The sequence below is a fragment of the Xenopus laevis genome, chromosome 6L (genome assembly GCF_017654675.1).
Source record: "Xenopus laevis strain J_2021 chromosome 6L, Xenopus_laevis_v10.1, whole genome shotgun sequence".
Taxonomy (NCBI): domain Eukaryota; kingdom Metazoa; phylum Chordata; class Amphibia; order Anura; family Pipidae; genus Xenopus; species Xenopus laevis.
Window position 1 is genome coordinate 44,849,875 of NC_054381.1, and position 23,304 is coordinate 44,873,178.

Consider the following 23,304-nt stretch of genomic DNA (forward strand, 5'->3'; position numbering starts at 1 on the left):
CAACACACTTTCCCCAACCACTAGAACTTTGCCATGGCCAGCATCCCAACTACAGCCGCCAACCTCCCCCACCAATAAGCATCTTTCAATCTTCCAACGTGCCGGCCGCGTGAGGTCAGATTGCGTGCAGTTTGCAACCCTCCAGTACATGGCTTCGTCACTCCCAGGCAGCTTTCCGGCCCTTGCTCATTCTCACGCCCTCTCTCTCTCTCCCTCTGTTTCTGGAGCAGCAGCAATTCGGCCGAGCAGCAACAGTTCTACTTGCTCTTGGGTAACCTGCTCAGCCCTGAAAACGGCGCCAGAAAACAAGCAGAGGTAAGAGTTTGACTGCGCAAGGGGGCGGCTCGGCAGCTGTATGCGTCTAATTCTGTGAGGTTGGATTGAATTAGCTGCTGAACGTGGCCCACGTGTGAGCCCAGACCAGCACCTCCCTACGTGAAACCCAGCATATGAGCCCAGTGCTATGGGTCCGAGTTACTCTGCCTTTTCTATAACTTTTTGCTGCGACAGGACTTGGGAACGTACCATTATTAGAAGTGTCATAGCGGCTTCGTGCTGTGTCAGTCTGACAATACATGCGCTAGATATAGCGCGGCCAGGAGAGAGAACAAGGGAGAAGAAATCAACTGCTGCAGGATGGATGGTCGACGTGTCGCCTTTTCTGAACAGAAGCGGAAGTGGAGTTTCAGTAAGTTATTTTTTAATAAAGGCTTTGCTATTTAAAAGTTTAATTTGTGTGGGTGTTTATTTTTTGATGAATTTTTTTAAATTTTTTTTTATGTTACTGGTCCTTTAAGACACTGTCAACAAACAACATGTGTGAATCACCCTCCTGTTCCCTGCTTTTCATTCTAATTTTTATTATGTTAACGTTACATGAGAAATAGTTGTTTGTTAAATATAGCAATATATATTTTCTCATGAATCGATATTTAAAAAATATTTTTCCATGGAACAGAATGTTAATAATATTTTATGGATGTAGATGAAACTGGAACAACATCACTAAAAGTAGGCTGCACTGGTGCAAATTTCAAAAGTCACAAAAATTATATTACATTCATAAAAAGGAGGACATGTGGACAAAAGAATATTTTTTTTGCATCGTGCATATATTTTCCTATATACACATTTTATTACATTTATTACATTTGCTCATTGGAATCATGTCGGAGGTTGCATGGGGAACTGGTCATCTGACAGTGTTCAAGTGTAAACCATAAGGGCTCTTACTGACGAGCGGTTGAAGCTGTGCAGGGGAGTGCAGGAATAGACGCATTAAGTTTTTTTCAATGGGGCTGTACTCACACAGGCGCGTGTAGGCGTCGAACGCAGGTTGAGACGCAACATGCTGCATTTTTCCTGCGTTCGGCGCCTATACGCGCCTGTGTGAGTACAGCCCCATTGAAAAATACTTAATGCATCTACTCCTGCGCTCCCCTGCGGCTGAACGCAGAAAAACGGAACGCAGGGGAGCGCAGCTTCAACCGCTCGTCAGTAAGAGCCCTAATTTAGTTTTATTTTATAAGAGAAAGCAGTGTGACCCTTTCCTATCATATTAATAGGTATGGGATATGCTATCTGGAAACCCATTATCCAGCAAGCTCTGAATTACGAAAAGGTAATTTCCCATAGACTCAATTTTATCCAAATAATCCAAATTTAAATTTTCTGGCTCGTCAGTTGAATCAGTAAATAAAAGTTAATGGAACTGGCTGGGGTGTTTTAGGGGCAGATGTATTAAGGGTCGAATAGCGAGGGTTAATTAACCCTCGCTATTCGACTGGGGAATTAAAATACTTCGAATATCGAAGTCGAAGGATTTTGCGCAATTCGTTCGAACGATCGAAGGAATAATCGTTCGATCGAACGATTAAACCCTTCGAATCGAACGATTCGAAGGATTTTAATCCATCGATCGAAGGATTATCCTTCAATCAGAAAAAACTTAGAAAGCCTTTGGGGACCTTCTCCATAGGCTAACATTGACTTCGGTAGCTTTTAGGTGGCGAACTAGGGGGTCAAAGTTTTTTCTTAAAGAGACAATACTTTGACTATCGAATGGTCGAATAGTCGAACGATTTTTAGTCAAAGGTCGAAGTAGCCCATTTGATGGTCGAAGTAGCCAAAAAAAAAACTTCGAAATTCAAAGTTTTTTTTCCTCTATTCCTTCACTCGAACTTAGTGAATGGGCTCCTTAGTGTTTTATCCATGGTTTAACACCATTGCTGTTAGTATAAGATTTTCTTTGTTCAATTCACCTATCAAATAACAGACAGGTGGCTCCATTTGCTCCCCTCACAGTTGTCCCTTCCTGAGGTAGCAGTAATGGATAGCCACTTGCCTTTCTGTCTTCACCTCTACTTTAGGGACAAAAATACAGTAGGTGATCATTTAAAACTTAGAGCAAAGACAATGCCCAGCTGTCTCTTAGAGCACATGGAGAGCAAATGATATGTTGGTCAGATCATTCCCAAGTGTACTGCCTGTGACAGGGAAAATTCCTTCACTTTTAAAGTAGATATGTCTTAATTTTTGTCCCAGCTGCTTCTGAAGTTTATTTTTAGCTGAACAACTGTTGAAGGGGCACAGTTTGGCCATTCCTATTTGTAAAGAAAAAAATCAATAGAATTGTTCTTTGATTAAATAATTGCAAAGTATTGTTTTCTTGTTTTTTGATAATCTGCACGGTAACATAAACCACAAACAATTTCTACCCTGTTAGTATTACTGGATTATGTTGGGTTTGTTATCAGCCAAAGTCCGTTTGTGTGCAGTCCAAGTGCTTGTGTTCAGGAACGCTCTGTTCTCCTATAAAGTAAATAAATGAAATTCCTAAAATAGCTATTTAATTTTAATAACCTCTAGGCCAGTTTCTAACTACGTATTCTGTCTATCTGACTCAGTGTCGGACTGGGACACCAGGGGCCCACCCAAAAACCTTAGACCAGGGACCCAGTACTATTATTCTTCCTCTCTTCACTCAACCTCTATTCTCCTAGTCTCTTTCGTTATACATCCTATAACCTATTATTCCATCAATTTAGCCTCTTTGTTCTCATAGAAATAGGGAATGACCATGAAATAGGCAAATGTTTAGCAGCACAAGGGCCCACTGACACCTGGGCCCACCGGGAGTTTTCCTGGTGTCCTGGTGGACTAGTCCGACACTGCTCTGACTGCTATGATGCTTTGTTTAGGAGAGCATTACATAGAATATAGAATTAAATACACGTGGGGAATGCCATATTGTTTATCTGAACTCTCCTTTATGCTTTATGCTACACATTGCTTTATGTTACAGACATAGTTTTCTATTGAAGATTACAGTGAGTGTCCTGTCTCTGTTCTTGTGTATTCAACCCATTGTGAAATTCATACGCATGACAACAGGCGAGACAACAAAATATAACTTAAATTAACATGTATGCCCTACTTTAAATTTTGGGGGACAAAGTAGAGAGACAGATTTCTGTAAGGGGGATAGTGAAGTGTATATATAAGAAAAATTATTTATATGTTGTTATATCTAATCTTCATTTTAGTGCCAGCTCACCTAGTCACTAAGAAGTGACACGGCTGTACACAGGCACTAGGTCGAAGGCACAATATAAATTATGGGAAACAAGTTCCAGGTAGTAATATACCCATACACTGCTTAGAACTAATGGCATCACTGAGCATTGTTTGTGAGGGTATATTTTTTGTGTTACAGAATAATTAGCATAACCTCACAGACAGTGTCGGACTGGGCCGGCAGGACACCAGGAAAAAAACAGATGGGCCCCTGCCGACCCAGACCCCCTCCCCCGATCTGCCGGCCCCCCAAAAATAAATTTGCACCACGCGACCGGCTTTCTTGTATGCATGCAGGTGCCCTGGAGGCAGGATCTTTTTATGCTACTTCCTTCCTGCCTGACCGGTGTAAAATGCAGTGCGCAAAAGCGCACACGCTCATCTGAGCTGCAGTGCGTCAGGGATGGAGGGGGCGGTGCGGGCTCTGCAGCAGTGATGGCCAGGGGACCAGAGGGGAGCTCTGGACAGCAGCCCTGGTGGGCCCGGGCCCACCAGTCCAACCCTGCTCACAGAAACAGGGCCCAAGCCCATTTTTTAAAAAATGTTTGCATTTTTTTTTTCATTTTTACCCCTAGAAGTACTGTGCTGTATAATCTGATTGTATTTGATAAAATGTACGAATAATAAGCAGAAACAAATTTACACACATTAAGCTATACCCAATACATCCATATTTTTAACAAATTATTTACTTTTTCACTGTAATAATAAAACAGTATCTTGAATTTGATCCAAACTAAGATATAATTAATCCCAAAAACAGTTTATTTAAAACCCAGTTTATTTAATATTTACATGATTTTCTAGTAGATTTAAGGTATGAAAATCCAAATTAGGGATTAGGTCCGTTATCCAGAAAACCCAGGTCTCGAGCATTCTGGATAACCGGTTCTATACCTGTATAACTAAAGACTTTTGAACATAGATCATAAATTCATGTTCCTCTAGCTCTAGACCCAAGATAGAAACATCTCCCTTTTTCAGTGCTGCTTCAGTGGGGGTCATTTATAAACACCAGGCAAATTTGCACCTGGGCAGTAACCCATGGCAACCAATCAAATGATGATTGCTTTCAGCGCTCAACCTGCAGCTGGCTGAAAAAAAGCTAATCACTGTTTGGTTGCCATGGATTACTGCCCAGGTGCAAATTTGCCCAGTGTTTATAAATGAGCCCCACTAACTTGTAATGCTAGGAGCACAGTCCATGCTAAATAGCATGGCATTTTATCTCTTTTACTTGAATGCCATGAAACTTCATTTAATTTAGCATTTACAGGGCAATATGTCGTTTACAAAATGCAATCAAATAAATGGTGCTTTTATTGTTTGGCCTTTATGAATCATTTAGCATTAGAATGACTTAAAAATATCTTATGCAAGTTTGAGTGGTGATATTGTAAAGTGATCAGTAAGTTGCGTTGTTACTAACCAAATGGATACAGTATATGTATATATTGAGGGATAGTAGAGAGACATCTTGACTCCTGGCAATTGCTGAGCTGGGTGTGTTTCCCCTGATAGCTGTGAATGTTATCTGTGCTGGAGCAGCAGTACAGGGAAACAGTGGGTCTGGCAGTACAATCACATAGCCACAGTGCAAGCTAGATACATAGGGAAAGGGAGGGGGCTGCTGGGTGGAAAAGGTCAAATCAGAGTGTAATGGCTTCCCTTCATTTGCTGCCCATTTTCTTATCTTTACCTATAAATAGCTTGCAAAATCTCAGTGCTTTTTGACCATTACAACACTGCAAAATAAGAGTCCCATCTGTCCCAACTTTCGTGTGGCCAGTGCCACAGAGTAGGACTAGCCCCAAATGAGATCTGTATGGAATCACACAGTACAACCTCACTAATCACTGCTGGCACCGACACTGAAGTGGAAAACAAGCTCTCTGTGACCTGATTTTATTACTGGCATGGAAATAAAGATAATGGGAATTGCTATGCAACACAGGAAAACGAATCAGTGCTATCACACAATCACATTTCCTTGTACTGCCAAGTTTGAAGCTTAGCATAGACGTGGAAATCTGTTAAAACATTTTTTCAGGCAGTTGGAGAAGCTTTTTCCTGCAAGCTTCTCTTTCCCTGAATAGAAGTCATTATACTGGATATTCCCTAGGGCAGAAGTGCAAGAGCACACCCCTTAGTGTTCCTGCACAGAGAGCTTATGCCAAGGGGAATGGCTGCAATCTGCACCTCAGATTTAAAAAATTCAGTTAGTTTTACTCAGCATCAGGGGCGCAGCCAATGTTATGTTCATTGGGGCAGCAGCAACGCTACAGGAGCAAAAGACAGTATAGTGAGTGCACATATAATAGATTTATATATCAATACAACTGGAATAGCAAGATGAGTGCATTTGGGGCCTCCCAGGGTGGGTGGGGAGTAGCATACCTCCCAATTGTCCCATTTTTCCTGGGACATTCCCGTTTTTGACAGCTCAACCCACAGTCCCGGATTGTAACTGAAATGTCCCGACTTTCACTTTGATCTCCTGTACTAAACAGCCAGAAAAAGATACAAAGTTTCTAAAACCTAATTGGCTTTTGGCAGAGAGACCATAATAGATACTTTTGTAACAGTTTAAAGGAGAAGGAAAGCTACAGAGGCATTTTATTGTCAATAGATTAGCTGCAATAGTGCAAGCTAGAATGCTATATTTATTCTGTAGAATGTTTAACCATACCTGAGTAAAAAGCTCTAGAAACTCTCTGTTTGTTTATAATAGGAGCTGCAGTATTAATGTGGTGTGACATCACTTCCTGCCTGAGTCTCTCCCTGCTCTGGGCTCAGATTACAGTAGAGAAGGGAGGGGGGGGGGAAGAGAAGCAAACTGAGCATGCTCTTGCCCAGGGCAATGAGGTTTAAGCTGAAGGCAGGAAGTCTGATACAGAAGCCCATGTGTACACAATAGAAGGAAAGAAATGCAGTGTTTCTTTTGACAGGGGACTCAGAGCAACATTACTTTGGGGGTTTACTGGTATATTTAGATGGACCTTTCTGATAAGGCTTACTTAGTTTTAACCTTTCCTTCTCCTTTAAGATAAGGAGGTTTCTTGGGAGAACCTAGACTCACATCTTAAAGCACAATTCACCTTTATTAGCAAAACTGTAGTAACACATAAAAATCACAGAAATGTGTTCAAACTGTCATAACCTGCCAAATTTTGGGGTGGGGCCACAAAACGTGTGTGGCCAAAAATTTTTGCGCTAAACTATTTTTTTTCTCCCTCCTTCTTTTTCCAAAATGTTTTGAGGTATGGAGTAGATAAAAATGCATATCATATAGGAATTGATGAACATTATGCAACAGGGATCTGTTAGTGTGATGTAAACATCGATATTCTAGTAACATTAACCATAAAATTGTAGCTTCCCAGAGCAATCGTTTTTGGCTGCTGGGGGCAGTGACCATGCAGAACATGCAGAAGAAAAATACTATTTTTTAAACTTTAAAAAATGACGACCAGTTGAAAAGTTGCCAGGAATAGGGTGTTCTATAACATACTAAAATTTAACTATGACCAGCCCCTTTTTTCGTTGCTTGAGCAGGAATCTCTTTATTTCATATAATGGTGTATTATACAACATGGGGAGTGTATTCCAAAACCAGATACAAAAAGGGGAAATATAGTAACAGGTTCAGACATGGCTAAAAGAGTAGTCAGTAAAATAAGAGCCTTTTCTTTTCTAAGACACATATTGCCATGTTACACCATATCCTGTGTGGGGTTTGTTTACTTTGATGAAAGCTGTATAATGAGAATCTTTAAACCCTGAAATTACAGTTGTAAATATTTGTATAATTTTATGTATTTAGCTAGGCATACTAACCGTGCCTGTGCCTGTACATGCAACTATGCCAACTCAAACACTGAAAACCAGACCCATATTAAAGGGGTGGTTCACTTTTACTATGTTATAGGACAGTCAATTCTAAGCAACTTTCGAGTTGGTCTTCATTATTTATTTTTAATAGTTTTTGAATAATTTGCATCTTTCTTTTAACCCTTTGCAGTTTTCAAATGGGAGTTCTGACCCCATCCAAAAACAAATACTCTGTAAAGGCTACAAATGTATTGTTATTGGTACTTTTTTACTACACCTCTTTCTATTCAGGCCCTCTCCTTTTCATATTCAAATCTCTAATTTGAACCCTAGCAACCAGATTGCTAAAAATTGCAAACTAGAGAGCTGTTGAATAAAAAGCTAAATAACTCAAAAACCACAAATAATAAAAAATGAAAACCAATTATAAATTTTCTCAGAATAGCTCTCTCTACATCACACTAAAAGTTAATTGAAAGGTGAAAACCCCCTTTAACAGTACATGCTACTGTTAATTACTTCATTTTAAGTGGCAACCCTGTGTATGTAAGGATGATAATATCATCAGGTGAGGACTGTGACTGAAGGGTTTACAATCGGTAAGGAGTGGGTGCTGCTGCCCTAAAATATTAAAGGATATTTATATATGTGGGTTAAAGAAGATGTGTAAGCAAAAACTAATTGTGCATAATGAAAGAAAATGTTATTCTAAAGAACTTTCCAATATATATTCAACCCAAAATATCAAAGCCCTGAACATTATTTGTAAATTTATTTGCTACTAAAAGCAGTACGGGTATACGATCTGTTATCCAGAATGCTCAGGACCTGGGGTTTTCTGGATAACCGATCTTTCTGTAATTTGGATCTTCATACCTTTTAAGTCTACTAGAAAATAATTTAAAGGCTGGTTTTGCTTCCGAATAAGGATTAGTCATATCTTAGTTTGTATCAAGTACAGGGTACTGTTTTATTATTATAGAGAAAAAGGAAATCCTTTTTCAAAATATGGCTAAAATGGAGTCTATGGGAGACAAACTTTCAGTAATTTGGAGCTTTCTGGTAAATGGGTTTCTGGATAACTAGTCCCATGCCTGTATTTGTTCATCACTAACTCCTGCACTCCAGGATCTGACTCATGAAAAATTTAAGCAGTAGTCAGTCCTTCTCCAGGTCTGATAATGAGCTGCCTTGCAATATTGTTTCAAGGGTCACTATGGGAACTTATTTGACTAGGTTGATTTATCTTAAGGTTTGTGTTCCATCATGCCATCATGTCAGCTGCAGTGACAGCATTATAATGGATGCTCTGACAAGGATATAGAAAATCTAACACATAGACTAAAATGACAACACAAGCTGTAGTTGTAGAAAATGATAGAAATCTTACTTGTGTTCAAAGAGCATTAAGCTTTCAGGTATGTGCCTCTCAGACGTGGGAGAACTATTTTTACTCGGCAAGGAAAGCTATAAGAAAACATTTATTGTTCTCTTAATCCCTATTAACTGCATGTTCTTCTAGAGTGGGTGAGTATTCTGTAACACTGGTACATATATATTTAGAGCTGTTCATGCATTTGGCTAAGGACTAAATATATCTGACTTCCGGAAACTGGTTTTAACTGTATGAGTTAAAACAGTTTTTGCTAGTGACTTAAAGGGGTGGTTCATCTTTGAGCTAACTTTTAGTATGTTATAGACTGTGTATAACTTTGCAATTGGTCTTCATTCATTCTTTTCCCCTCCCTCCGGTCACCCTCCCCTCTGTCGCTATCCCCTCCCTCCTCTCTCCTCCATCGCTCACGCCTCCCTCCCCTATTTTTTGTGGCTCTTTCCTCCCTCCCATCTGTCTCTCTACCCATCACTTGGTCGCTCACCTGTCCCTCCCCTGCTCTCTGTCGCCCCTCCATCCCCTCCATCGATCTGTCCTCCCTCCTCTCCCCTCCATCGCTCACCCCTCTCTCCCCCCTGTCGCTCTTCCCTCTGCTGCTCTGTCCTTCCTCATCTCCGTTGCTCTCCTCTCCCTCCCCTTTGTCGCTCACCCCTCCCCTGCTTTCCGTCGCTCTCCCCTCCATCGCTCTCCCTCCCCAACGTCGCTCTCCCCTCCCATCCCTCCATCGTTCTCCCCTTCATCACTTTCCACTTCATCTTGGTTGGGCGCGTGCACATGTGTACACACTCAGGTGTGATTGACCGGACACATTGCCTAGGGCATTCAGCCGGCCTTGTCTGGCCCTGCCCTTGTGTCATGACTGAAATCTGCTCAAAGGGGTATGGACAGTCTGGGAGAGGTTGGGGCTACAGTACCATATGCAAGGCCCCATATTTCAGGTCAAGGCTATCTCTTTTTAGAACTACACATCCTAGCAAACAATACAACAGTTAAAAAGTTGAAATAATTCTGCGAGTTACAGTTGACACTTGGCTCTATGCCTTGATGATGCTTTTGGGTTGAAGTCAATGCGATTTTTAGATGTAAACAATAGGGAGAAGACATTTAACATTCAAGAAGAGATTCCTGTTTATCAGTGCAGATTTGTTATAGCAGATTTCATTATAAGGGCTCTTACTGACGAGCAGTTGAAGCTGCGCTCCCCTGCATTCCGTTTTTCTTTCATTAAAGGAAAACTATACCCCCAAAATAAATATTTAAGCAACAGATAGTTTATATCAAATTGAATAACATATTAAAGAATCTTACCAAACTGGAATATATATTTACATAAATATTGCCCTTTTACATCTCTTGCCTTGAACCACCATTTCGTGACTCTATCTGTGTGAAGCAAAAGGCACAACTCTGTCTGTTAATTGGCTCATGTGACCTAACATGTGGTTTGTATGTGTGCACAGTGAATTTTACGATCTCAGGGGGCGGCCCTTATTTTTTAAAATGGCAATTTTCTATTTATGATTACCCAATGGCACATACTACTAAAAAAGTATATTATCATTTACATGAAGCAGGGTTTTACACATGAGCTGTTTTACTCAGTATCTTTTAATAGAGACCTACATTGTTTGGGGGGTATAGTTTTCCTTTAAGCTTTTTTCAATGGGGCTGTACTCAACAGAGGCGCCGAACGCAGGAAAAATGTAACCTGCGTTCAGCGCCTCCACGCGTCTGTGTGAGTACAGCCCCATTGAAAAAAGCTTAATGCGTCTATTCCTGCGCTCCCCTGCGGCTGAACGCAGAAAAACGGAATGCAGGGGAGCGCAGCTTCAACCGCTCGTCAGTAAGAGCCCTAAGGCGTGTAGTGCTCGGGAGGAATCTGAAGTTCAAGTGTGCAGTTGCTTCAGGTAAGCTCCTAACAGAAGGCATTATTATTTAATGGAGTACTTTCCTAATGCCGAACATGAGCCTTTTAATCATAGTATAGCCCTGCTGCCTCCCCTTCCACCTGTCACACTGACATTCTGTCCATCCAACAGAGGTGCAGCCACGGATACTCTGTAGTGTAGATCAAACACCTTCCTGGAATTACTACCAGATGCCCTCCTTGTACATCTAGGGGGATAAAATACAACCTAAAGTTGATGTGCATATATACCAACTTTTACATTAGCTGAAAATGTTAACAGTTTTTTTGAATGACAATTTGTTCTTTTTGTGCCACTAAAAGCACTGTATATCTGGCTTGTTACCTGGACTTTAGCTTTGTGTCCAAAAGTAGATCAGTATCAGAAAATGTGTAACATTAGGGTGTTGCTGAACTACAATTCCTCTTGCAAGATGGAGAAACCGGCAAACTGTAATTAACTATCATCGTAGCACAGGCTGGCCATAGATACACAATAGCACAATGTAAGAAAAACTCTCCAGCCCTTTGCACAACTGCTAATGATATAACATCATCTCCATATATCTGGACTTTTCATGCACCATGTGCACATTTTCTCTTGCGATGACAACATGCGCAGTATTTTAGCGTTGCTTATATTTTACTGTACACACAAAACAAAAGGATTGCCTAGCGCTCTTTCCATCTGTGTTTTTGGGAGTACTGCCAAAACATAGTCAAATGAATGAATATGAAAGAAAATGATGGAGTGGTTAATCAGTACATTATAGAACTCACCCACATTCCTTCCAATAATCACAAAGCGCAGAGAAAATAAGGCATAAATGTAAAATACCCCCTGAGAAGGAGCATTAGATTTGAAATTCATATTTCTGTTTTCATTTAAGAAGTTTGTATATCCCAGCATGTATCAGTGCTTTAAAAGCATACTGCCCTCCTTGAGTATAATGCTAATACAGGTGAAAGGAGAGCCCTCCAACAAGCAGATTAACTGCTAAAGTGACACTAACTGATACAACATGTTTCAGGCCTAGAATTGTGGCCTTTCTCAAGTGTTCTCATTTGTTACTAACTGGACACATAATACCTAGTGATCCTTTTTTTTCTGCTGTACTGCAACATTTTTAGCTCTCGTAGCTGCAATTCCCAGCATTTCCCACACCAAAGGATGCAGGGAGTTGTTTTACCAAAGACTGGGGAGTTGTTTACCAAATTTGGGTCACATGCTAGGTAGAAGATATATAAAAATACATATAAGGGCAGACAAAGCATAACCTCCACTGCTCTCAGCTTGCATATTTTTTTGCAGGATGAGCAAAGCGGTCCACTTTGTGTTCCGTCTCTGTTGATTTTAATAAGATCCGCTTGCTTGCAATTTACCAAAAACGTTAGAGCAAGCATTTCATGTATGCTCCCCTGCATTCTTACCAGGTCATACTGACACAGGCTCATCCAAGCGCACAACGCAGGTGGAAAGCATCATGTTACATTCCACCTGTGTTTGATGCTTGGATTTCTTCTGTGTTGGAATGCAGGAGCTATTCACTGCAGGGGAACACAGGGCCTAGTCCTAGTATACAGTATTGTATTTTGTACAGATATGGAACCTGTTATCCAGAATGCTTGGGACCTGGAGTTTTCTGGATAATGGATCTTTCTGTAATTTGGATCTTCTGAAAGGAAAACTATACCCCCAAACAATGTCGGTCTCTATTAAAAGATATTGCATAAAACAGCTCATATGTAAAACCCAGCTTCATGTAAATAAACCATTTTCATAATAATAAACTTTTCTAGTAGTATGTGCCATTGGGTAATCATTTTGGGTAGAAAATTGCCATTTTAAAAAATAAGGGATCATAGGATTCACTGTGCACACAAACATAACAACAAACTATACTCGTTAGGTCACATGAGCTAATTAACAGACATAGTTCTGTCTTTTGCTTCAACACTTCTTCCTGTTAGAGTTGTAGTATTTCTGGTCAGGTGATCTCTGAGGCAGCACACAGACCATCACAAAATGGGGGTTTAAGGCAAGAGATGTAAAAGGGAAATATTTACTTAAATATATAGACCAGTTTGGCAAGATTCTTTAATATGCCACTTAATATAATGTAAACTATCTGTTGCTTAAGTGTTCATTTTGGGCGTATAGTTTTCTTTTAAGTTTACCAAAAAAGTTTAACATTAAATAAACCAAATAAGCTGGTTTTGCTTCCAAAAAGGATTGATTATATCTTGGTTTAGATTAAGTACAAGGTACTGTTTTATTATTGCAGAGAAAAAGGAAATAATTTTTAAAAATGTGGATTATTTGATTATAATGGAGTCTATCGGAGATGGCCTTTCCATAATTCTGAGCTTTCTGGGTAATAGGTTTCCTGCTAACAGATCCCATACGTGTAGTACCAACTTTTTCCCACAGACCACATATCAGTATTTTTGCAGTGCCATCTTCATTTGTAATGCCCACAACACATATATATATATATGCAATTCCAGCTTTTTAATTATTGCCCAGATGCCCACAGATAGTATAGCAGAATAAAAGCAGTGGTGGTGACAGCGGCAGATTGGGAATGAAAAAAAAATATGGCAGACGCCCCCCACCCCAGCACTCGCCCATCTCCAATGCAGGCATGCAGGGGTACCCTAGAGTGCTGATGAGGTACATTTCTTAGCCATTAAGCATCTAACTGTGCCTCTTGCCATCATGTGCTTTCATGCCCCTATCTTGCAACAATGAATAAAGACGTGCTTTAGTGTATTGTCAGTTGATTTAATGGACATCTGGTGGGCCCCAGGATAGTGCTTAGGTTGCCTAAAGGTAATCCTGCCCTGGTTAGAAAGGAGCATCACTGAGACTCAAAGAGAGTGTTTTATGAATTTCCCATTTTGAGGTTTGGGAGGTGCTACACATACATGAGTTGGATTGCTAGCCAGTCTGCCTAGGATTTTTATGGTGTCATTTTTATTTCTAAATTTCACTGTTTACACTGCAAATAATTCACTCTACACACAATATAAAATTGAATTCCTGAATCAGCAAGTGTATTTTTGTAGAATGTAATATTGCTGTGTAGGCAGCCATCTCAGTTAATTTTGCTTGGTCAAGTACTTTCAGAAAGAGCCAGCACTTTAAGATGGAACTGCTTTCTGGCAGGCTGTTGTTTCTCCTACTCAATGTAATGTGTCAAAATGGGACCTGGATTTTTCTTAGATCTTCCAGGCAGTTATCTTGTGTTAGGGCGGTGCTGTCTGGTTACCTTCCCATTGTTCTGTTGTTAGGCTGCTGGGGGGGGGGGAAGGAAGGGGGGATGATTTCACTCCAACTTGCAGTACAGCAGTAAAACGTGATTGACGTTTATCAGACCACAAGTCTGGGGGCAGCTGCTGTAAACTGACAATATGTCTAGCCCCATGTCAGGTTTGTGCTTTTGACATTTCAGTGCAGAATTCTGCTGGAGCAGCACTATTAACTGATGCGTTTTGAAAAAAAAAAAATTCCCATGACAGTATCCCTTTAAGATACCTCCAAGAAGTTACAGGATTGTTGTGCATCCCTGTATAGGAAGTATGGGTATACTGAGAAATACCTATGAGTAATAAATACACAAAATACTGTACTTACAACAGTGAAGAGCATTTTATTATGTAGAGATGTACTTGATTTTACCAGCTTCCCACTGCCGGGATCTTATACTATATATATATATATATATATATATATATATATATATATATATATATATATATATATATATATATATATATGTATCTATTGTGCGATATTAGCATTTTCATTTAATTTTCTATGATGCAGAACATACCACAAATTGCAGTACTTATGGACAGCTTGCAAGATTGTGTACTCTCGAAATAGATTATGAATGATTATATTGTGTCAAAAGCATTGCAAGCAGATAACAGCACTCCTTACATGTAATTATACTAAACTATCTAAGGCTAGTGTGATATGAATGGTACATTATTTATCTGAAAACGTTTAACTTATTTTCATGTGATATTATTTTGTTAGGGACACACAGCACCTCCAAAACTCAACCAAGGAGAATCAGGGGGTCGATCAGCATTATTGTCTGACATACACAAAGGGGCTCGTTTGAAAAAAGTGGGCCAGATCAATGACAGAAGTTCTCCACAGATTGAAGGTAAGTACAGTGGTCACGTTGTCCATATTAGAGAGAAATACCTATATTAGGTGTCAGCGGGCCCCACCAATGCTATATGATCCAATCATGGCAGCAAAACATCAGTGTAGAATATGTTGTTCTGCAGTAATGGATGTGCAGAAGCAAAGCAAACATGTAGAGCATTTGTCTCTGGAAGGAAAAAGCAGTGGAAGAATTGGGCCCCAAATCACTACAAAGGCAAGAGCCTCATTCAGTTTTAGGCTAATGTCAGACAAGTAGCAACCTCATGTATGGGGGAAGCAGACAGGCCTGAATTATATCTGGGTACAAAATGGCAAGATATCGATTGGCCATGTTTGATTTTCCTGTTGGATCCAGGATCATATCGGCGCATTGATACGGTCTTCAGCCGGATCGCCTACATAGCTGCAATTATTATTTAATTAACTCATCTATTCAGACTTTCTCCATCTCCCCAGTTAAAACATGCACCAATCACCTATATGATAAAAAAAATCCTCAATCTGTCTCCATGAATATTGTTAACCTCCGTCCTGTCTCACTGCTTCCTTTCATCTCTAGTGTATTACTCATAACCTGCCTAACCACTACAATCTGGATTCCATCCACAACATTCCACCAAAATGACTCTATCATGAGTCACCAATAACCTGCTAACTACTAGAGCTAAATATCAATTCTTCTTACTAGCATCTGTTTGCTCAGCGGATTTTGACACTGTCACCACACCAGTATTGTCCTTTTGATAATTCCACCCTGTCCTGGTTTCCATAACGTTCAAATCACCACTTTTAGTGTCTACTTAATGGTATTATTATCGTCTCCCTTACTTGCTGCTTGAGATACCTCAGTTTCTTTGTATGCTCCCTTGCTGCTTGGTTGCATATAACATAGGTGTAGCAACTCAGATATGCCAGGTAAACCAGATAGAATGTTGGGAAATTAACCCAAACAAGAATAGGAAAGGAAGGAAGGAAGGAAGGAAGGAAGGAGGAAGGAAGGAAGGAAGGAAGGAAGGAAAGAAAGAAAGAAAGGACATTGGGAGAGAGAGGATACCAATAACCCGCTATAGAAGTAACAAAAGCAATATAAGAGGAACATAATTTAATTTTAATATTTTACTCTGTCATGAGAGATGTATGATCCACTGTGGATACAGTACAGCTCCAGCATAGGGCTTTTTTGTCCTTGTTACTGTATTGAATATAATACTAACTGCTAGTTTATTAAGACTTTGAAGGTGGGCATTACAATATTCTAGCATATAGCCAGAAATCATTAGAAAGCAGCAGATGTTAATACAGAATTTTGTGATACATTTGTATATAAAATGTCAAGCTAGAGCAGCTATTGCAAATAGTCTCATAAAACCTTATGGATAACATATGCTAAGATGCCCCCTGCTGTGAAAGAGAGATAACACAACCTCTAATATAGTTCTCCTTACTGTCAACTGGAAAATTGCCATCACCTATCACCAGTTTACCCCATAATTATTATCATGCTGCCCTTTTATTGTACCAGCCTTAAAAAGAAGTATTGTGGATGTACAAAGGGAAAAAACATTACGGAGACAGAACAGGTATTGCACTCATCTTCCAAATACCTTGTAATAAAAAGACACTAGGGGTCAGTCACCAACACAGCAGCAAATGCAGTCACACTAAAATTCATGCAAATGGATGCAGCTGTTGTGCACATTGAAGCAATTCATTAAAGTTATTTGCATCTGAACACACACTCACCTGTTTTGCTGACTCATATGCAAATGCACCTATTGACACCGTGGAGTCCTTTAGCCATCCTGAACTTGGTGGAATTCCAGACATGTGCAATTGCATTCGTTTTGACACATTGGGCACAATTGCAACTTTCAGCATATTTGTAATTGCTTCCTACTTGTTCAGACCCATATGTCCCTGGGGTACAGCACTTCTCTGCACAGAGTTTTGCATACACAGCCTGACAGATTCCCATAATGCAATGTAATGTTCTACTGTATTGTGTATGCCAGTTCCTATTCTGCATATTTCTTTTCATCACCATAGCTGAAGGAGCTATTATGGTTATTTTGTGGCGTGTATACTTTAACCATGTAATTGTAGGACAGATTCCTTACATGTTTTTATTTTTCAGGTGCAAAGAAAAGCAGCAGCTCAGGCAATGGCAGAAGTGCTGTGGTGCCCCCTAGTGGGGGGTTATTTGCTGGAGGATTTCCAGTGCTTAAACCTTCAGGTCAAAGAGATACATCAGGTAAGACTTCTGCAAGTTAAGTCTTGCAAATTCATTAGTCATCAGTGCTGTTCATCTGCTCTGCTTAGCTTTAGCCGTTAGACTGTGTGCACACATTATACCACAGCATGATAAAAAGTAGTAAACTGATTTACTGCAGTGCTGCACGGCTCCATTTATGGTAATAAGGCATGAGCAGAGTCCTAAAGTTGATGGATCTAAATCCATGTAAGGTTAAATGTTTAATGACCCTACTGATGTTTACCACTGCTTATCATGCTGCAGCATAAGGTGCCCTCACACAGGCAGATATTGGGTGCCAAGTTAAATAATCATGAAAAAATTGGCAACCCTTGTGTGGGGCCAAAATTATCACTTTCTCAACTGATACTTAAATGGGTTTGTTTAGTTGTTGATAAGATCGCCCCAAATTTTTCATCAGCCAAAGAACTGCCTAAGCCCACGTGTGGGATCCACTTCTCCAAATACTTTTTACCAGCCAACAAATTAATCAAATGCGGTAAAAATGAAGTAGTGTGCAGCTCTGCTCCTGATACGAAGTTAGGTGACAATAAATCCCCCAAAAAAGATCACATTGTGGTCTCTTCAAAAGACCCCCAGTCCAAGGGCCGCCAAATTTGAAAGATACAGTATATATTTAGTAAAGGCCCAAAAACATTGATGCAGTAGCCAAAATAGTAAAAAAATAAAAAATCTATTATTAGGACATATATAGCCTAACACGTTTCATGACAAATGCCATTTATATGCTATATATGTCCAACTATTTTATACTGCATAATTTTTTTTTGGATCTCTTCTAAATATCTATTGTTAAATAGCCACACATCATAATTAGCTGAATAGGTAACGGTCCACCAGGTAAATGTCCTGGTGCCAAACCCCAGCACCAGGACATTGACATTTGAAATGGTTCAACGTGATTTAATGTAAGGCTGCAAAGTATGTGATGTTCTAAACTGGGACATTTGTACAAAGAAATCCCATGTTAAATGTTGTGTTAACAGCATCACATGTTGGTTTTTAGGTGACTCTTTTTAAAGCTAATACCTCTTTTTGTGCCAGGGTTTTGCTATACATTCACATAAAATAATATGACCTATTTATAAATAGCAGTTTCTCTGCACAGCAGGCCCCCTTTCTTATTAACATTTAATTCTTTTTCTTTTAATAAAATGTCATTCTTTTCGTTTATAAAGGTTTAGAAAATGTTTCCATCTCTAAATGGTACTAAAAGTTCCCTCGTTCTTACAATATTATAAATGGCACTTTACAGATTGCAGTCTTTGAGCTAAGGATCTGCTGTGATCTCTCACCATGCTGGAATCTATGTATAGGAAGTATTAGTCTGTTACTCTATTAACCTCTCTGCACACATGTGGCTTTATAAAAAATAAGCACAAAAGCAAATAATATTTCTGTGACAATTGTTGGTAACTGATTATGAAAGACTGCTGGATAAAAAAACTCAAATTGTGCCAACTGGGAAGTTCTGATTCTTATAATTATAGCCATCTGGAGGCCTGCATTATTCATTGAAATAGTGGCACAGTCAGGGTGTTTGTGTTCAAATGTGCAGGCTATATGAGCACCTCATGCAGCTCAGATATACGAGCAGTGTATTTTTAGATGTACTGTTAATGATTTTCTTTTTTCAGGAAATAAAAGTGCCCAGCCTGTTTCATCTGTGAAACCTGGTGGTTATTCCCTCCATACTCCTGATCTGCCAAAACGTCCAACATCTCCTGCACCAGCCACCGTAGCAATGAGAGCTCCACCCCCAAGACCAAATATACTTGGCCCACCACCTACACCCCCAGCGGCCAGTAAACCTCAGATGATGTTGGCAAATGCAACAAATTCTCAGGCCTTTAAAGGAGGGTCTACAAATCCTCCTCCTTTGCCACCATTTTTTGGCCAAGGTGACAAATCTCCAAAGGTTCAGAGGCCTCTCTCAGCAAGTTTTCCACCGCCTCCACCTCCTTTACCACCATCCCATCCTCCTCCTGCACCGCCTTTTGGATATACTGGAAAAACAACAAGCTCTTACCCACCACCTCCACCTATAGCAGATGAGAACCCTAACATGTACCCTTCCCTTCCTGATAGAGATTATCCATCTTTTCCCCCACCACCCTCTCCACCACCTCCTCTTCATATGTCACTTGCTTCTAAACGTAGATTATCTGAGCCATTGCCACCCCCTCCAACCATTGCCTTAGATCAAAGCAATGCTCCATCTCGTCCCATGAAGATCCCTCCTCCACTGCCTCCACCCCTACATGGAAGAAATGTGAAAGTCACAGGTACCGCATTTATTGGGGTCTGTTTACATTTCCAACAATATCTAAAGATACGTTTAGTAGTAACGAGTCCATCTTAATATTAGTTAATTTTGTAATCTTACAGGAAAATAATTATGCATTGCAGTTATATAAGTGATATTCTATGTACTAAAAATGTTTTATTCCTGTTTAAACTCTTATGGGGTTATGTAATAAAATGCACTAAGTTTGCCCAGGTGCAGTAACCCATAGCAACCAATGAGCAGGTAGCATTTACTGGTCGCCTGTTTAAAAGCAAGCATCTTATTGGTTGCTATGGGTTACTGTTCCTGGGCAAACTTAGTGCATTTTATTACATTTGGGGATAGACTTAAAATAAGCTACTTGTTATACTATGTTTATCTATGAGTTACAGATGCATAAGCCTTTGAATTAACTGAATTAAACATAGACACATTCAAGCACCCAGGTCATAGAGATAAATTCCATTTAACACCTTAGCCCCAATCCCATATTGGGGGTTGGAACTTTATTGGGTCCCAAAGTAGGGGATGGCAGGACCCATTCTGAACTAGGACACTTGTTGTGATGGAAGTGTGGAAGAGTGGATCAGCTAAATGTTGTTCCTCAGAGGGTATTGCACCCTGGATTCTAAACATGACTGACACAGATTTTGCCTCTCTGCAACTTACTTTTTTGTTCCACCTCTAAAGCTTTTAGTTGAAACACACTATTCTGAAATGACATACATGCAATCCCTTCTTATCTATGTCATGCTAACTGCTTATCAGTAAAATTGATGGTTATAGTCACAATCCTGGCAAGGTCAATCATCTCATTTTCAATTTTGAGTCTTTTCTGAATCTTGATCACAAAAAATCTTGAATAAGCTAGGGTTTTTGCAATCATGGGCTTTTTTTCCTTAAATGCTTTTCATAAAACTTGCATCTAAAAAACTAGATTGCTCTCTTTTCCATTATAATTATAATCAATATGAATCGTTCTCTTCTCTATTATAATCAGCATTTGAGTTTATTTTGGCAGGTGTTTCACCAATAAATGTCTGAAAAAAAGTTTATTTGCTAAATATGAAGGAAATGTTTAATTTGTACCTTTACTACAGGACCTAATGGTGCAAAGTTAGTTCCTCCACCACCACCACCAGTAAGATCCCCTTCAACAGAATTAACTAGCAGACAACAGACAAATCAAAATGTGCCGCACAAGAATCCCGCTCAGCAGGCATATCCTCCTTCTAAAGCTGGAAGCACGAATCACCTAGGTAATTTTCTGCTGTATGTCTCTTCCCATGGGATGGGTTGGCAGTATTGTAGACGTGTTTGAGGGAAAAAATACATGATTCCATTTAGATTTAAAATCTTTATCCTTTTCCATGTGATTATTTCCATTTAGTGTGTGTGTGTGGGGGGGGGGGGAAGCACCAATCCCTTTTTGTCTAGGATTCTATAGGGGTATGGGGGGGAAACAGGTCCAGCCAATCAGCAGGTAGGGTTTAAACTTTTTTTGAAAGCAAATATCCAATTTGTTTCTAGGGATTACTAGAACTGGAGCAAACGTGCAATCGGAGTGAGTGAGAGAGAGTGTATGTCCACATGCAGTTGAATACAATGTGAAATGTAAAAGTGAGATTAATATAGTCCATTAACCTATTATTGTTATACCTGACGTCCCTGCAGATGACTTTGAGTCTAAGTTCACCTTTCATTCGCAATCTGAATTTCCCCCTCCTGAATATTATGAGCCTTCAAAGCGGTTATATCCCAGCAAGTCTGTTAGAGGTATGTGTTATATTCAAGTTAATATAAAAATTTAGGTTGAAATAGGACAAGTTTGACCTTTTTTTCCTAAATAAGACCTGTCTTGGGGGGAGGCATAAAACCCATCTGAAGCCTCTCCAATTTGCCTTGAAGGAGAAAAAAAATCCTTCCTGACTTCAGGATGGATGGAATCTGACCAGTCTGCAAGAGCTAACTTTAGTAACCCTGTATTTTTCCTTTACTAAGGGCAAGGGCGCACAAAGCTACACTGAGCGGAGCAGGGTTTACCCTGAAAATGTCTGCTTTTGCTACTTTCACGCCAATCACCACTCCACTCTGAAGCTGTACTGTTCAGTGCAGATAGAGGTCACTGATTTGGGATGATCGGCTTCTCTCCACCTCATTAAAATCTGCAGATGGAGAGAAGTGTTCCATACGATTTGTGTGCCCTTGCCCTAAGATGGCATCCAGCCCTAATGTGTCTGACAGTACAACCAACTTAATAATATGATTATTCTCCCCCTATTGCCCTTTTCTCCTATGTAAACATTCCCAACTTGGCCAAAAATGTCTCATAACTGAGACCTTCCATTCCCTTTATCATTTTAATTGCCCTTCTGTGGACTGGAGAATAAAACTGCAGGGTATATTCCAGATGCAACCTTACCAGTGCTTTGTAAAGGGAAGACATTCATCAAACTGGTAAAGATTCACTTCAAGTTGCTGGCACCACCAGTTGTCATGCACTGGTCCTTTTAGTATTGATTCGATATGCATGCAGCACTTCTCTGTGTCGGTTGCAACTACCTACCTTTACCATTCACCTTATCATGTGTACTGTATTCCAAAAATAATGAGTAAACCCTGGCCATTGGTAGTAGGCTGACAACAGAAAAAAATATCAATGCAGTGCAACCCCTTAGGGTACATCCCCTGGTATTTTAAACTCCAATATTAAATTTGCACCGTTTATATTATGTTATATTACCACTCACTAGGTTTTGTGAGGGGATGGGGAAATGGTTTGGGAAAGTATGCATGTTTGCTAATATATTTATTTATGTTTTATAGTGCACCAAAATCCACCACCTCCACCGCCTGTGAGAACACAGATCAGATGAGGCTAATTTACAGCATGTAAATCAAAGAAGTGAAAAGGGCAGAGCAAATACTGTGTGCTTGTTTGTGCCTTTGGATAACTGCTTGTACCTGTACTTTATACAATGTATAATTGTGCTTCTCCGTGATGTAGTTCAAACTCCAGGACAACTGGATCTTTATATCCCAGTTATTCAAAAATATCTCTGAGCCCTGATAACCCAGGGCTTGTATTGGGTATATCTGCTGAATTCTTTATGAAGTGTTGACTGACATTATTATGTACATATTTTTAAATTAATGTGCACAAATATTAATATATATAATATTTCTCAGTAAATACTGTACAATAATGCTACCTATAGAGATGAGAGGTTGCAGGATGAAGTATATGGGTAAAGAGCCTTAGCCAGATATTTCTGATATACTCATAAGCACAGGAGAGCCATGTGCTTCATCTCTTAAATAGGCCATTTGCAGACTGCTCATCTAAAGCCGCTGTTCATCTATAAGTCATATATGAGCAATTAATGTATTCAATTTTATTTTATTATGTTCTGTTTGGATGAACATAATTAGCAGGCTCAAAATAAAGTGCACTTGGAAAAAGGTTGTGTTTAAAGGAGAACTAAAGCTTAGCTAAAGAAGTAGGCTAGAAATTTGTACATTATGTTTTGTGGTTCTGTACCAGACCCACAGCCCTTTAGCAGTAAAGATCTGTGCCCCAAAAGATGCCCCAGTAGCTCCCCATCTTTTTTTCTGCTGATTCACTGCACATGCTCTGTGCTGCTGTCACTTACTGAGCTTCGGGACCCACTCACAATATACAGTACACATAGAATATAAATGTCACAGTATAAAGCTGATTAATAATTAATACAAATAATTACTACATGACAGAACAGAAACCAGTGCAATTAGCATCAGAATTTAATAATCAGCCCTGTAGCATCAGCTTATATTACAGATCAACCTCATTTTCTGCTTTATAATTAGTGACGAC

At 39.7% G+C, this 23,304-nt stretch overlaps 1 protein-coding gene across 3 annotated transcripts in view; it reads left to right on the forward strand.

The window, feature by feature from the left end:
- The window catches only part of LOC108718909 (WAS/WASL-interacting protein family member 3), a 35,185-nt gene extending 12,175 nt beyond the window's left edge, over positions 1-23,010 (forward strand). Inside the window, exons 3-8 of one of the 3 annotated variants that reach the window (XM_041565989.1) lie at positions 14,752-14,884; positions 17,024-17,140; positions 18,799-19,446; positions 20,549-20,707; positions 21,123-21,219; positions 22,272-23,010. In XM_041565989.1, the coding sequence (XP_041421923.1) occupies positions 14,752-14,884; positions 17,024-17,140; positions 18,799-19,446; positions 20,549-20,707; positions 21,123-21,219; positions 22,272-22,344 (1,227 nt within the window). In that variant the 3' untranslated portion in view covers positions 22,345-23,010. Of the gene's footprint in view, positions 1-14,751; positions 14,885-17,023; positions 17,141-18,798; positions 19,447-20,548; positions 20,708-21,122; positions 21,225-22,271 lie in introns of all 3 variants that reach the window. The other 2 variants (XM_018267426.2, XM_041565990.1) reach the window with 2 other exon arrangements.
- Positions 23,011-23,304: the final 294 nt, after the last annotated feature.